At 42.0% G+C, this 13,368-nt stretch overlaps 1 protein-coding gene across 1 annotated transcript; it reads right to left on the bottom strand.

Moving 5' to 3' along the window:
* Positions 1 to 2,613: 2,613 nt before the first annotated feature.
* On the bottom strand, positions 2,614 to 6,767 carry nkx1.2lb (NK1 transcription factor related 2-like,b). The gene is made up of 2 exons (XM_029648691.2): positions 6,326 to 6,767; positions 2,614 to 3,335 (listed from the first exon to the last, which is right to left on the bottom strand). The coding sequence occupies exons 1-2, from the start codon at positions 6,765 to 6,767 to the stop codon at positions 2,614 to 2,616; spliced, it is 1,164 nt and encodes a 387-aa protein (XP_029504551.1).
* Positions 6,768 to 13,368: the final 6,601 nt, after the last annotated feature.

Genomic DNA, 13,368 nt, shown 5'->3' with positions numbered 1-13,368 from the left:
AACATCTGAAAATCTACTTTATAAAAATGTTTAAAAATAAGAATCACCTTCTAGCTCCCTACATCACTGGAAAGTTGCCCAGGGATTCAACATGCGTTTGGAATGTCATATTTTTAATGACCGAGCAAGTGTCTGCTTGAGTCATGCATTTAAAAACAAGAATTTCCTGGTAAAAAAATCATAATAATAACCTACAAATTCATAGATATTGTTTTACTCTTTTAGATGTTTTGTTTAGCTTATGTCTACGTTCACTAATATATCTATGCTAATTGTCATATTATTAAATTAAATAACTGATATCTATCCTCTCGTTAATATTATTTAGATGATAATTACACTTGCCTATGAAACAATTCAAACGAAAGTAAGATACTTTTTTTCTGCACAAATGTCGCGCAGTGCGCTGTCCACTGCAATGGGAAATACAAATGAATTGAATGATTTGACTGCAAAACATGTCGAATATAATATTTACATAATTAACCTTTTAAAAATGACATTTTGTCCAACATAATGCTTCAAGACTCGGACTTAATGAAAACAGCTGGCAGATAACAAGAAATACCCTTCATTTGGCTATGCTACTTTCTGCAACGGTCGGGTATGTGCGTCCCAATTTCAATGCACCCCATGCACTAAATAATTCCGCAATCTGTACATTTGTTTAAACTTTCTACAAAGGCTATATTAGGCTAAGTCGTTTCATGCTTTTGCGTTTGGCCATACCTGCATGTGAAATTCTAGAACGATTCCAGGATCGCGTTCCATCATGGCTGACATGTGCCATTTCATCACCATTTTGGAGAGCTGGTTAGGGACAGAGGACAGACTATTCCTATTTGAAGCGAAGTAGTCATCCAGTCTAAAATAATATAAATAAATGCTGTATCCATGTCACTTTCGTCCTCACAAATTCGACAAAACTATACTTTCAAAAATTGTAGAATAGACCTAACTTGCATCGATAGCGCAAAAGTTGCGCCATTGCGGCTGGAATGTCATATTTTTTTATGACGGAGCGAGTGTCTGCTTGAGTCATTTCAAAACAAGGGCTTGTAAAGTAAGCATTTCACCGTAAGGTCTACTGCACCTGTTGTATTCGGCGGATGTGACAAATACAATTTGATTGACTGGATAGTTTTTGCACTTTTAAAGTAGCCCTAGGCCTATTCAAATGCACCTCCTTATCCCAGACGGCAAAAACATCTGAAAAAGTTGCTGAAATACATTGTATTTTGTTAGGCATCTAATAATTAATTCGTTCAAATATTCCATAGCCTAAATTGTGTTTTACGCGCAAGCACATTAGGTTATCGGGAATTTGGTATGATGTTCTTACACAATGTTTTAAAGTCAAAACCTTTCTTAGAAAGCGTATATGTCCGAGAAGACAGTCTAGCCTGTAATGTTGTGAAACAAGTTTGCGTTTAAATTACCAGTGATTGTTTTTCCTCATCAATAATCGAGTCAGGGAGCCGTTGTCAAATTTCTTATAAATAAATCAATAAATCGAAGTAGAGACATGCTGAATAAAATTGTAGACCTAATAAACACCATAGGCATATGCAACGGGTACAATAGCCAATAACCCACAATTTATAGGTAATTTAATTCAATGAATAAAAGTTATGCTACAGATATTAGCCAAGGCTGATTTATCAATAGGCCAAAGGCTATATATTTTTCAAAAACTCATATTTTTTCCGCGCAAGAGTGTTATAGATAAAGTTGGAGCTTTTTTTTCCCGACGAAAATGCAACTTAGGTCCTAATAACATCGGTTGTCCCCAAAAAATATAAGTGGAGTTAACCATTTAATTTTAAAAAAGGTGAAAAGATACTGTCTTCAGTTCCAAAATGTCCTTTAATTTGGTGGAAAGGGGAGAGAGAAAAAAATCGACTAAGAAAGATTTAATCTATTTAATATTCGTATTAAAGTAGCTTATTCGTTAGTAAATGATAGCCTATTGTTTTATTTTACTTTGTCTTATACTATAAAAGACGAGTCCAGATGAAATGAGCATTCATTGGAGCCAAATATTCTCAGGTAGATTAACTATAGGCCTATATAATAAATGAATAGGGAAAACTTATGAAAATAATCATATTACACTTTCACAGTTTAGTTACACAGTAATTACAATATGTCAAGCCATTCCAGATGTAAATGAACGATATTTATATACATCATGTAGGCCTATTTTTTCAACTCTAATATGTATGAACTGCATTCGAAATTAAAAGCTAGACATATATTTGTCAACATCTGTATGTACATTTTGACCCCGAGTATTCACATACTATCAAAATGAAATCAAAAGTCAAATACAACAAAATCTTCTTTCCTTGGTAAAGGTTGATTTTCTTCGAGCACTTGTCCTTGACGAAACAACAACATGAAATGTTCAGAGTTCTTCCCATCTACAGCATCAAGTGCATTTAAGAAGTCTTTAGTTAAGGGCATGTCTTTAGTTCTCTAAAACCATACGTTTAATATGGTTATTAAATTCATATCTCATTTGAGTCAATTATTTTGATAATATCGGTGAATTTTAGACGCCTCCGAAAACATGATGTTTGGGCGCAAAACTCTATACGTATCTCCATATCTTTACAGGTGAGAAGTGTAAAACGCAGGCGCTCCGTAAGTCTGAGATCCTAACATGAAAGGTGACAGTACCGCATGACTTGGCAGAAAGGGTAATTGGGTGGTGCAGACTAGCCCGCCTGGTCCGTGACCTGGGTAGCCCGTGTGCATTGACAGATGGCTCATGGGAGGAGACGAGCTGAGTGGACTCAGGTTTCCTAGTCCATTGCTCTGGCCGTTCTGGCCACCGCCCGTCGGGGCGCTGGTATCTGCGCCAGGGTTTTGTTTCTTCCACTTGGTCCGTCGGTTCTGGAACCAGATTTTGACTTGAGTTTCAGTCAAACTGAGTGACAGTGCCAAATTGAGCCTCTCACACACAGAGAGGTATCGGGTGGACTTGAATTTGTTCTCCAATGCAACAAGTTGTTCGTAAGTGAATGCTGTCCGGGCCCTTCGGGGCTTACCCGACTTTGAATCGGAGCCAGAGCGCTTTCTCTTCGGCTTTCCTTGATTACTTTGTCCATTCGACCCTGACTGTTGAGTTTGCTGTCCACCAGGACTTCTTGGGCTCTTGCTCGCCTGGTCGTCGTCATCATGGTGTTCCAGTTCCCCCTCCGCGTTTCCAGTTAGTGCGCTGCTGCTCTCCTCACTACACACGTCATCCTGCATCTCGCTGTCAGAGTGGGAGCCTCTTTTGAAATCATTCTCGCATTCTTCGGATCTGTAGGCACACATGAACCCCTCCTCTAGAAAGAAAAAAAGACACATGCCATTGAGTCATTTCAAAATAAGAATCACATTAAGTCCAAGTTAATTAGACTGACAATATTCAATAACTTGACAGAGACTATATTGACCAGCCTAATTAACATAGGATTTGCTCAAGAAAATAGTGATGAAAAACAATGCCAGCTAATGGATAACCTTTATCCTTTCACCATCCTACAAAGTGATTGATGGAGGTGTAATGTTGTTTTTATGTCCATGTTGTGTATATATGTAGCCGAGCCTAATACCGTGTCAATAGTGTAAGTATTTATTACAGTTAACCTAAATAATATGCTGGGTAAAAATGGAAAAGGACACAAACAACGTAATTCATGTTAACAATTTTATGTTAGGCTAACAATGAAATCGTGAAAACTGCGTTTGATATGGTCTACTTTCAGACACCTTTAAGAAAAATACTTGAGCTTAATTATTTTGGAAAATATGTCATAATTTAGTAGGCCATATATGCTAAATATTCTAACATTAAATAGATATTCAAAATCCATTTATGTTATTGTGGAGTGGGTAACAGGTGCGCTATCTCGCTTTAATAGCTGGGTGCTGTGCCATATGTAAGCTATACAAATATAGAGAGTTGCACACTCATATATATATATATATATATACTCCCAGTAATTTATTGGGTAAAAACATCAGACAATGACTTCCAATGAAATCCCAAGTTCAAGAACATTGGTAAAAGGTGGAATTAAACTTTTTTTTGTTCGGACACAAACGTCACCTCAGGCTAATGCGTGCAGTTATGCCTTGATCGTAGCATCACGAGACGTGCCAAAGCCATTGTTTTTATGCAAGTGCCTAGGGGATAATTAGCCTATAATTGCTCCACGCCTGTGTGAGGGCGGTTTGCATAGTGGTATTCAAAACATTAGTCAACAAACAATTGTTACAATATATAGGCCTTTACAAATACAAATATTCAAATGCACAGATCAGCAGAATTAATTCGACAAATAGCTTCTTAGGATCATGATGACATGTAGGAACAATTTGAGATATTTTGGCCTTACTTCCTACAGCACAATAAAGCCTGCAAAAATAGATGCTTTGGGGTCTAAAAAATAGACATCTGGATAGAACGATTGTGATTGAATGTAGGAAAATATAGCCTACATAGCAATGACAGCGCAGCCATATAGTCTACAAGTATGGCCTGAATGATACATGATCGTTTAGACCTCGAGGATGCATGGTATTTCATCTATCGAGACATTTACATTAGGCCTAAATTGTTCAATAAGGATATTGTTTGTCAAACCTTCAAGGTTTGTTTGATTTTAAGAGATACAAGTTAAATAAACAAAGTCAATTATTTTCAGGAGTACCCCACAACATTCAAATGCAGGCCACTTTTACGCACAAGCACCATCTTATGACAAAACAGTGCAATACCAACATAAAATAAAACGAATATTTGCATCAGCCTACTTACTTTTGAATTATTTAATCAAAACTCACATTTTCCCATCAAGGTCTGCGCGTCTTCAGCATTGTTTGTTGACACAATTTTGTACATTTGCTAAAGCCTGTTTGTGTGATCGTCTACGGTTGGCTTTTACGTTTAAGCTATAGCCCATGTCCCTGTTGGAAAGGGTTTTAATGTTTATATTGGCAACATAAACAATATCTCACTAATCCACATCATGTCTTCATATTCAATTATTTTTATATAATATTAAGAACAATTATTTTTTTGTCAGTTGGTTTGCTAAGTATGTCTGTTTTTTTAAACCAGGTAGTTAGTACATAACAAATCACCCGGACAACATGATAACCGCAGTGTCCTCTCCTCTGACTAGGTTAGGTTATATTTAAATGCATAGCCATTAATGTGGTTACGGAGATCAATGTAGACCTATCTAATTAATGAAATAAGTGTTCCCTTTTTTTAGTTGAAAAATGACAGTGGGGGTGATGTGTTTATCTTATAGCAGCAGAGACAATCTTAATCGTGTGTCTTCTTTCTGGGATCAATATCTACCCTAATAAGTATAATAGGTTTTAATCGTGTAATTATCCGAATTTTGACCCTATAATTTAGTTGTTGAAGGAGTCAGGCAAGCTGCCTGAAAGAGATATACTCAATTCGATAATAGGATATCGACCTAGCCTCGTTCTGCATGCCACTCTGGGGCGATTTTCGCCATTATCCTGCTGCATCTTTAACCTCGCAAAGCACCTTAAATTAAACGTAATCGAAGGGTTTTAATTGTTTTTTCTTTAGTTATTACAAACCTTTTTTTTTATCTGGGTAGCCTAAGGGACTAGGTGCATGGATGGAATATTACATATCCATTACATATAACCTTTACCTCAGTAATGATCATATTTATTTCTGAGTTAAAATTTCTGAGCGAAAAAAGCGTTCCAGAATATAGAATACAAAGTTAGATGTGAAAAATACAATCTGAGGAACTCCTGGATCTGAAACAACTTGCAGGTCCCTCTAGCTTCAAATACATAGGCTAACCCAGTGTTTCCCAAACTCTGTCCTCGGGACCCCAAGTGGTGCAGGTTTTGTTTTTTTGCCCTTACATTACACAGCTGATTCGATTATCAAGGCTTGATGATTAGTTGATTATTTGAATCATCTGTGTAGTGCTAGAGCAAAAAAATACACTTTACTCCTTGGGGTCCCGAGGACAGAGTTCGGGAATCACTGGGCTAGCCTATAAAGCAAACACTCATCAAGTTCTCTGTCTCGTTATGATCGACACAAATAGGCTTGACGTGGTTTTACAAGAATGTCACATATGTCAGTAGGCCAATTGAGCAACTTTCTAAGACATCTGTGTAGCCAACAAGAGCCAAATGTAGGCTACCTAAGATGTCTATTTCAAATTGTATTTTTCAGAGATATGCATAGGCCTACCGCATAACAACAACACTGTTAGAAAATACAATACAAATATACAAAAAACTAAAGCTACAAAAATAAACTTACTTAGTCCTGTAGATTTTTGACATGTGTCATAGTCGTCTGCATAAGACTTCTGCTCTACATCATGATTCGAGTCATCACCTCCACGGTTCTCTGTCCCGAAGGCGAATTCGCTGCCTGTCCGGTTAGGATTTGGCTTTTTGCTCGTAAATTTATTTGGGTCCAAAATGTCCAAAACCGAAAATGAAGTGGTCCGGTGAAGCATTGGCATTGCTACCGGAGCCGGCTCTTGACGTGGAGAGTTGTTTCGACTGTCCGCTTGCAGTATGTCTCTACCCCCGGGGCAGGAAAACACCGACAGTGCGTTGGCAGAGAGCCGCTTCTCGCCGTGATTGTCCATGCTTTCCGGAGCAGCCACGACGATCACAGCTGTTTGGGCAGTCACACCGGACGCCGGCGGAGCAGCAACTGAGACGTCTCCCACCTGAACCTTTTCCCTGTTCATGACTTCCTTATCAGAGCTTTAGCACCAAGACAATCAACTTAAGCTTCTCTTACAACCGAAGAAGACATACTAGCGCATGCAATTTGAGAAAAGTAGGCTATAATGTCTGGTGCAATATTCCTGCACAGCTTGCGTTGCCAAACCCCTTTTACAGCTGCACTACTCTGGTCTTTGTTACTCACGGCTGACAGCCAGGAGGTGATGGTTCACTGTTGGATGTTGGTCTCCGTTGCTCAACTACTTTTGGGGGTTTGAACCATCCCCTCAGGACCCTCCAACGTTTATGTCATGCACGCACACCTCGCTCTCGCGCCACCTCCCACCCTCGTTCAGTCGTAGCCAAAACTTAGACACAAGCTACGCCTTATTTATGCATTCATATTCAACTGTGGGTTGTAATTGGCTACAAATGAATCCCATGGCTCTAATAGCCTATTATCTCCGTCTGCGCGCGTGAGGGGTAACAGTGGTGCACTGAGAGTGAGGGGTGATATGGTTCCTGATATACTCAATTTCATCTGAACTCCTGAACTGCATGGAAAGGCTCTAAATAGGTTTATTTTTATTTCCTCCCTCGCTTATATGGGCCACTTTGAGGTTGTGAGAATTATTGTTTTAATAAATATTTCCAAGATCATAATGCCATGATCTAACTTTTCCTCAGTATTGAGGGATCCAATGCAAGGTTTACAATGTCAAATCGGTAAAAAATCAACGTCTAGGGAAGGCTATTATTATTATTATTAGGCTTATTGTTATTAGGGGATTATTGTTAGATGAGAAATTTCAGATGAGAAAGATTCGTTATCTTTAATGCAAATTAAAGGGCACTTTCCAAAACTCAATTATGCATTGAATAAACTCAGTAATAGCCCTTTCAGTGAAATATTGATTTCTAATCTGAGATGTCATTATTATGCCAGAACAATAATGGGCCTAGACCAAAGAATTGGATTTTGATTTAAAACACTACGTGTTTATTCTAATCTTGAACTTAATATTCCATTTACTTTTATTTTATGCACTCCTTTAACAGTAGCCTATATTATGACAGACTTTATCGTAAAGAGAAAAAAGAAAAAGAAGTGTGCCAAGCCTAACAAAATTGGATTTCCTTCGTCTGGGGGCTGATGACACATACAAGGTCAGTTTCTTTGCAATTACCGCGGGCAATGATCCTTTGGAAAGTAGAAATTAAAAGTTGGGGAAAATAATGGGTAAAACAATCAGCTGTAATTTTGGTAGGGATGAACATGATTATCCTATCAAAAGGGCAAGCCCAGGGGGGTTGGCTGGGACCCAGCCCTGCCCTCCACTCCGGTGCTATAGGAGACTGGCTGCTGCTGCAGACTCCAGTGCAGGGTATTGCGGCCAAGCTGTAATTGAACAGCTGTTAGATATTCTTTCATCTGATCTATGCTGTGTCCTAACAGTGGTTTGAATAGTCTTTCTTTGACGTGTCTTTATGTTTTCGAAGTTTATATGGCAAAATATGCTCACAGTTGCCGTATATAGGACTTTATTGGATAAATATAGGACAAGTGTTATCTTACAGTTATTGTATTTTTTTAAGTCTGATGATAGGTCTGTTTAACCTAAACACGTAGTATCTAAAAAAAAAAACGTTTCTCCCTGATATCTCTTTGAACAGATTTTCTAATAATGAGGTTGATGATAACAGAATAACAAACGATAGCTTAATAATGATTAAGCAGAATCATCATCATCATATAGGCCTATTTGACAGCGCTTATTCACTGTTTCATCTTAACTGCTGGCCGCAATGCTGTCACCTCGAGTTAGCCCAGATTATCTTCATCAATGGCACGTCAGCCACCACTGATATCTATAACAATTTCTAAAACATTTGTTTTTACTTTAATATTTTGTCGTTTATTTTATCCTGTAACAGAAAACATAGGCTATTTTCATTGTCCCATGTAGGCCTGTGACACGCATTAATATTTCCCTGTGGTCCAACCTCTTGAACCTACACAATTAATTATATTGCAGCCTCCGCGGGTCCTGTTGTCCCCGTCAAACAGATTGAGGGGAGGTAGTGCCATAATTACAATTTCCACGTTGCCTCAGTGTCCATTCTCCAAATTTAGACGTATAACGCTCGATAATTTGCATGTAAATAGTGTCTTTCAAGAGCTCTCTTTTGCAACACCCCGCGAGTTTATATAGCCTACTCGGTTCAGCCACGGAACTTTCGAAGATGGAAGGGCCATGACGTCGCGTGAATTACAGACAGTTACCTGTCAATTATCCGCGCGTTAATCACCCAAATTCAATCTCACGAAAACAGACTCTTTCTTCAACAGCAAAATTAGTAATCTGTCAACATGAAAAACCAGTCTGACCCTTCCACAGACACCCCCAACCGCTGCAATGTTACAATAACAGCTGAATTAATAATAGGGTCACGCAACGCACCAGGCTCTGGCTGGGCTCTTCCATCTATGGAAGTCCCTGGCAAAATGTTCAGGTCCAGGTCAGGATCTGATTTTTGTGTAAGAAACACCCATTTACATTTGATTATAAAATTAGGGGAGACTGGGCTGGTTGTAACATGGGATAGTAACACTCTCAATATCTCCAATCAGGAACAAGCTAGAATTATGTGACTCACTCTGCACATGCTCAGTTTATTCCTCAACCTTCATGATGAAGCAAGACCCCGTGATAGACTGCAGAATTGATTGACAACAGTCTGATTTTGAGGTAAGAAAGTTTTTTATAAACCAAATTAGTTTTTGTGATGGCATCACCTGCTTTGTAGTTATATTCACCAAACTTATATCAGGTTTATAACCAGTGTGAGAGACTGGCATGGCTCCCTGTGGGAGTTGGCATGGAACAGAAAAAGACTGGCATGGCTCCCCGTGGGAGTTGGCATGATCTATAGAGAGACTGGCATGTAAGACAGAGAGACTGGCATAAAAGAGAGAGAGACTGGCATGAACGAGAGAGAGACTGACAAGATAGAGAGAAAGACTGGTATGGAAGAGAACAAGACTGGCATTAAAGAGAGATAGACTTTACTCCATGATACAGAGAGAGACTGGCATGGAAGAGAGCAAGACTGGCATAAAAGAGAGAGACTGGCATGATGGAGGGAGAGAGACTGGCAAGACAGAGAGAGACTGGCATGACAGAGAGAGAGACTGGCATGATAGAGAGAGTGACTGGCATGATAGAGAGAGAGACTGGCATGATAGAGAGAAAGACTGGCATGATAGAGCGGAATACTGGCATAAAAGAGAGAGAGACTGGCATGATGGAGAGAGACTGGCATGATAGAGAGAAATACTGGCATAAAAGAGAGAGAGACTGGCATGATGGAGAGAGACAGGCATGATAGAGAGAGAGACTGGCATGGAAGAGAGAGAGACTGGCTTGGAAGAGAGAGAGGCTGGCATGGAATAGAGAGAGGCTGGCATGGAGGAGAGAGAGGCTGGCATGGAGGAGAGAGAGGCTGGTATGGAGGAGAGAGAGACTGGCATGGAAGAGAGAGAGACTGGCTTGGAGGAGAGAGAGGCTGGCATGGAAGAGAGAGAGAGGCTGGCATGGAGGAGAGAGAGGCTGGCATGGAGGAGAGAGAGGCTGGCATGGAAGAGAGAGAGGCTGGCATGGAGGAGAGAGAGGCTGGCATGGAGGAGAGAGAGACTGGCATGATGGAGAGAGCGAGACTGGCATAAAAGAGAGAGACTGACATGGAAGAGAGAGAGACTGGCTTGGAAGGGAGAGAGGCTGGCTTGGAAGAAAGAGAGCCTGGCATGGAGGAGAGTGAGGCTGGCATGGAGGAGAGAGAGGCTGACATGGAAGAGAGAGAGGCTGGCATGGAGGAGAGAGAGGCTGGCATGGAGGAGAGTGAGGCTGGCATGGAGGAGAGAGAGGCTGACATGGAAGAGAGAGAGGCTGGCTTGGAGGAGAGAGAGGCTGGCATGGAAGAGAGAGAGGCTGGCATGGAGGAGAGTGAGGCTGGCATGGAGGAGAGAGAGGCTGACATGGAAGAGAGAGAGAGGCTGGCATGGAGGAGAGAGAGGCTGGCATGGAGGAGAGAGAGACTGGCATGATGGAGAGAGAGACTGGCATGATGGAGAGAGCAAGACTGGCATACAATAGAGAGACTGACATGATACAGAGAGAGACTGGAAAGATGGATTGAGTAAGACTGGCATAAAAGAGAGAGACTGCCATGATAGAGAGAAAGACTGGCATGATGGAGAGAGCGAGACTGGCATACAATAGAGAGACTGACATGATACAGAGAGAGACTGGCAAGATGGATTGAGCAAGACTGGCATAAAAGAGAGAGACTGGCATGATAGAGAGAAAGACTGGCATGATAGAAAGCCTGTATCGGAGATAACGAGACTGGAATTAAAGAGAGAGAGACTGGCATGATACAGAGAGAGACTGGCATGACAGAGAGAGAGACTGGCATGATAGAGAGAGTGACTGGCATGATAGAGAGAGAGACTGGCATGATAGAGAGAAAGACTGGCATGATAGAGCGGAATACTGGCATAAAAGAGAGAGAGACTGGCATGATGGAGAGAGACTGGCATGATAGAGAGAAATACTGGCATAAAAGAGAGAGAGACTGGCATGATGGAGAGAGACAGGCATGATAGAGAGAGAGACTGGCATGGAAGAGAGAGAGACTGGCTTGGAAGAGAGAGAGGCTGGCATGGAATAGAGAGAGGCTGGCATGGAAGAGAGAGGCTGGCATGGAGGAGAGAGAGGCTGGTATGGAGGAGAGAGAGACTGGCATGGAAGAGAGAGAGACTGGCTTGGAGGAGAGAGAGGCTGGCATGGAAGAGAGAGAGGCTGGCATGGAGGAGAGAGAGGCTGGCATGGAGGAGAGAGAGGCTGGCATGGAAGAGAGAGAGGCTGGCATGGAGGAGAGAGAGGCTGGCATGGAGGAGAGAGAGACTGGCATGATGGAGAGAGCGAGACTGGCATAAAAGAGAGAGACTGACATGGAAGAGAGAGAGACTGGCTTGGAAGGGAGAGAGGCTGGCTTGGAAGAAAGAGAGCCTGGCATGGAGGAGAGTGAGGCTGGCATGGAGGAGAGAGAGGCTGACATGGAAGAGAGAGAGGCTGGCATGGAGGAGAGAGAGGCTGGCATGGAGGAGAGTGAGGCTGGCATGGAGGAGAGAGAGGCTGACATGGAAGAGAGAGAGGCTGGCTTGGAGGAGAGAGAGGCTGGCATGGAAGAGAGAGAGGCTGGCATGGAGGAGAGTGAGGCTGGCATGGAGGAGAGAGAGGCTGACATGGAAGAGAGAGAGAGGCTGGCATGGAGGAGAGAGAGGCTGGCATGGAGGAGAGAGAGACTGGCATGATGGAGAGAGCGAGACTGGCATAAAAGAGAGAGACTGACATGGAAGAAAGAGAGGCTGGCATGGAGGAGAGAGAGGCTGGCATGATAGAGAGAGAGACTGGCATGATGGAGAGAGCAAGACTGGCATACAATAGAGAGACTGACATGATACAGAGAGAGACTGGAAAGATGGATTGAGTAAGACTGGCATAAAAGAGAGAGACTGCCATGATAGAGAGAAAGACTGGCATGATGGAGAGAGCGAGACTGGCATACAATAGAGAGACTGACATGATACAGAGAGAGACTGGCAAGATGGATTGAGCAAGACTGGCATAAAAGAGAGAGACTGGCATGATAGAGAGAAAGACTGGCATGATAGAAAGCCTGTATCGGAGATAACGAGACTGGAATTAAAGAGAGAGAGACTGGCATGATACAGAGAGAGACTGGCATGATAGAGAGAGACTGGCATGATACAGAGAGAGACTGACATGATAGAGAGATAGAGACTGGCATGATCAAAATAGAGACTGTCATGGAAGAGAGCCACACTGGCATAAAAGAGAGAGACTGGCATGATGGAGAGAGACTGGCATGAAGAGAGAGAGGCTGGCATGGAAGAGGGAGAGGCTGGCATTAACGAGAGAGCGTAGCATGATAGACTGAGAGACTGGCATGATAGAGAGATAGACTGGCATGATAGAGAGATAGACTGGCATGATAGAGATAGACTGGCATGATAGAGAGATAGACTGGCATGGTAGAGAGAGACTGGCATGATAGAGAGAAACTGGCATGATAAAGAGATAGACTGGCATGATAGAGAGAGACTGGCATGACTGAGAGAGACTGGCATGATAAAGAGATAGACTGGCATGATAGAGAGAGACGGGCATGATAGAGAGATAGATTGGCATGATGAAGAGAGACTGGCATGATAGAGAGAGACTGGCATGGAGGAGAGAGAGGCTGACATGGAAGAGATAGAGGCTGGCATGGAGGAGAGACAGGCATGATGGCTGGCTGGAGGAAGAGAGAGACAAGGCATGATGGAGAGAGAGACTGGTATGGAAGAGAGAGACTGATGGAAGAGAGAGAGACTGGCTTGGAAGAAGAGAGGCTGGCATGGAGAGAGAGAGGCTGGTATGGAGGAGAGAGAGGCATGGAGGAGAGAGAGGCTGGCATGGAAGAGAGAGAGGCTGGCATGGAAGAGAGAGAGAGAGACTGGCATGGAGGAGAGAGAGAGCTGGCATGGAAGAGAGAGAG

This window comes from Oncorhynchus nerka, linkage group LG5, assembly GCF_034236695.1.
Source record: "Oncorhynchus nerka isolate Pitt River linkage group LG5, Oner_Uvic_2.0, whole genome shotgun sequence".
Classification (NCBI taxonomy): Eukaryota; Metazoa; Chordata; class Actinopteri; order Salmoniformes; family Salmonidae; genus Oncorhynchus; species Oncorhynchus nerka.
The sequence above is the reverse complement of the archived record's forward strand: the minus strand, read 5'-3'. Positions and strand labels throughout refer to the sequence as shown.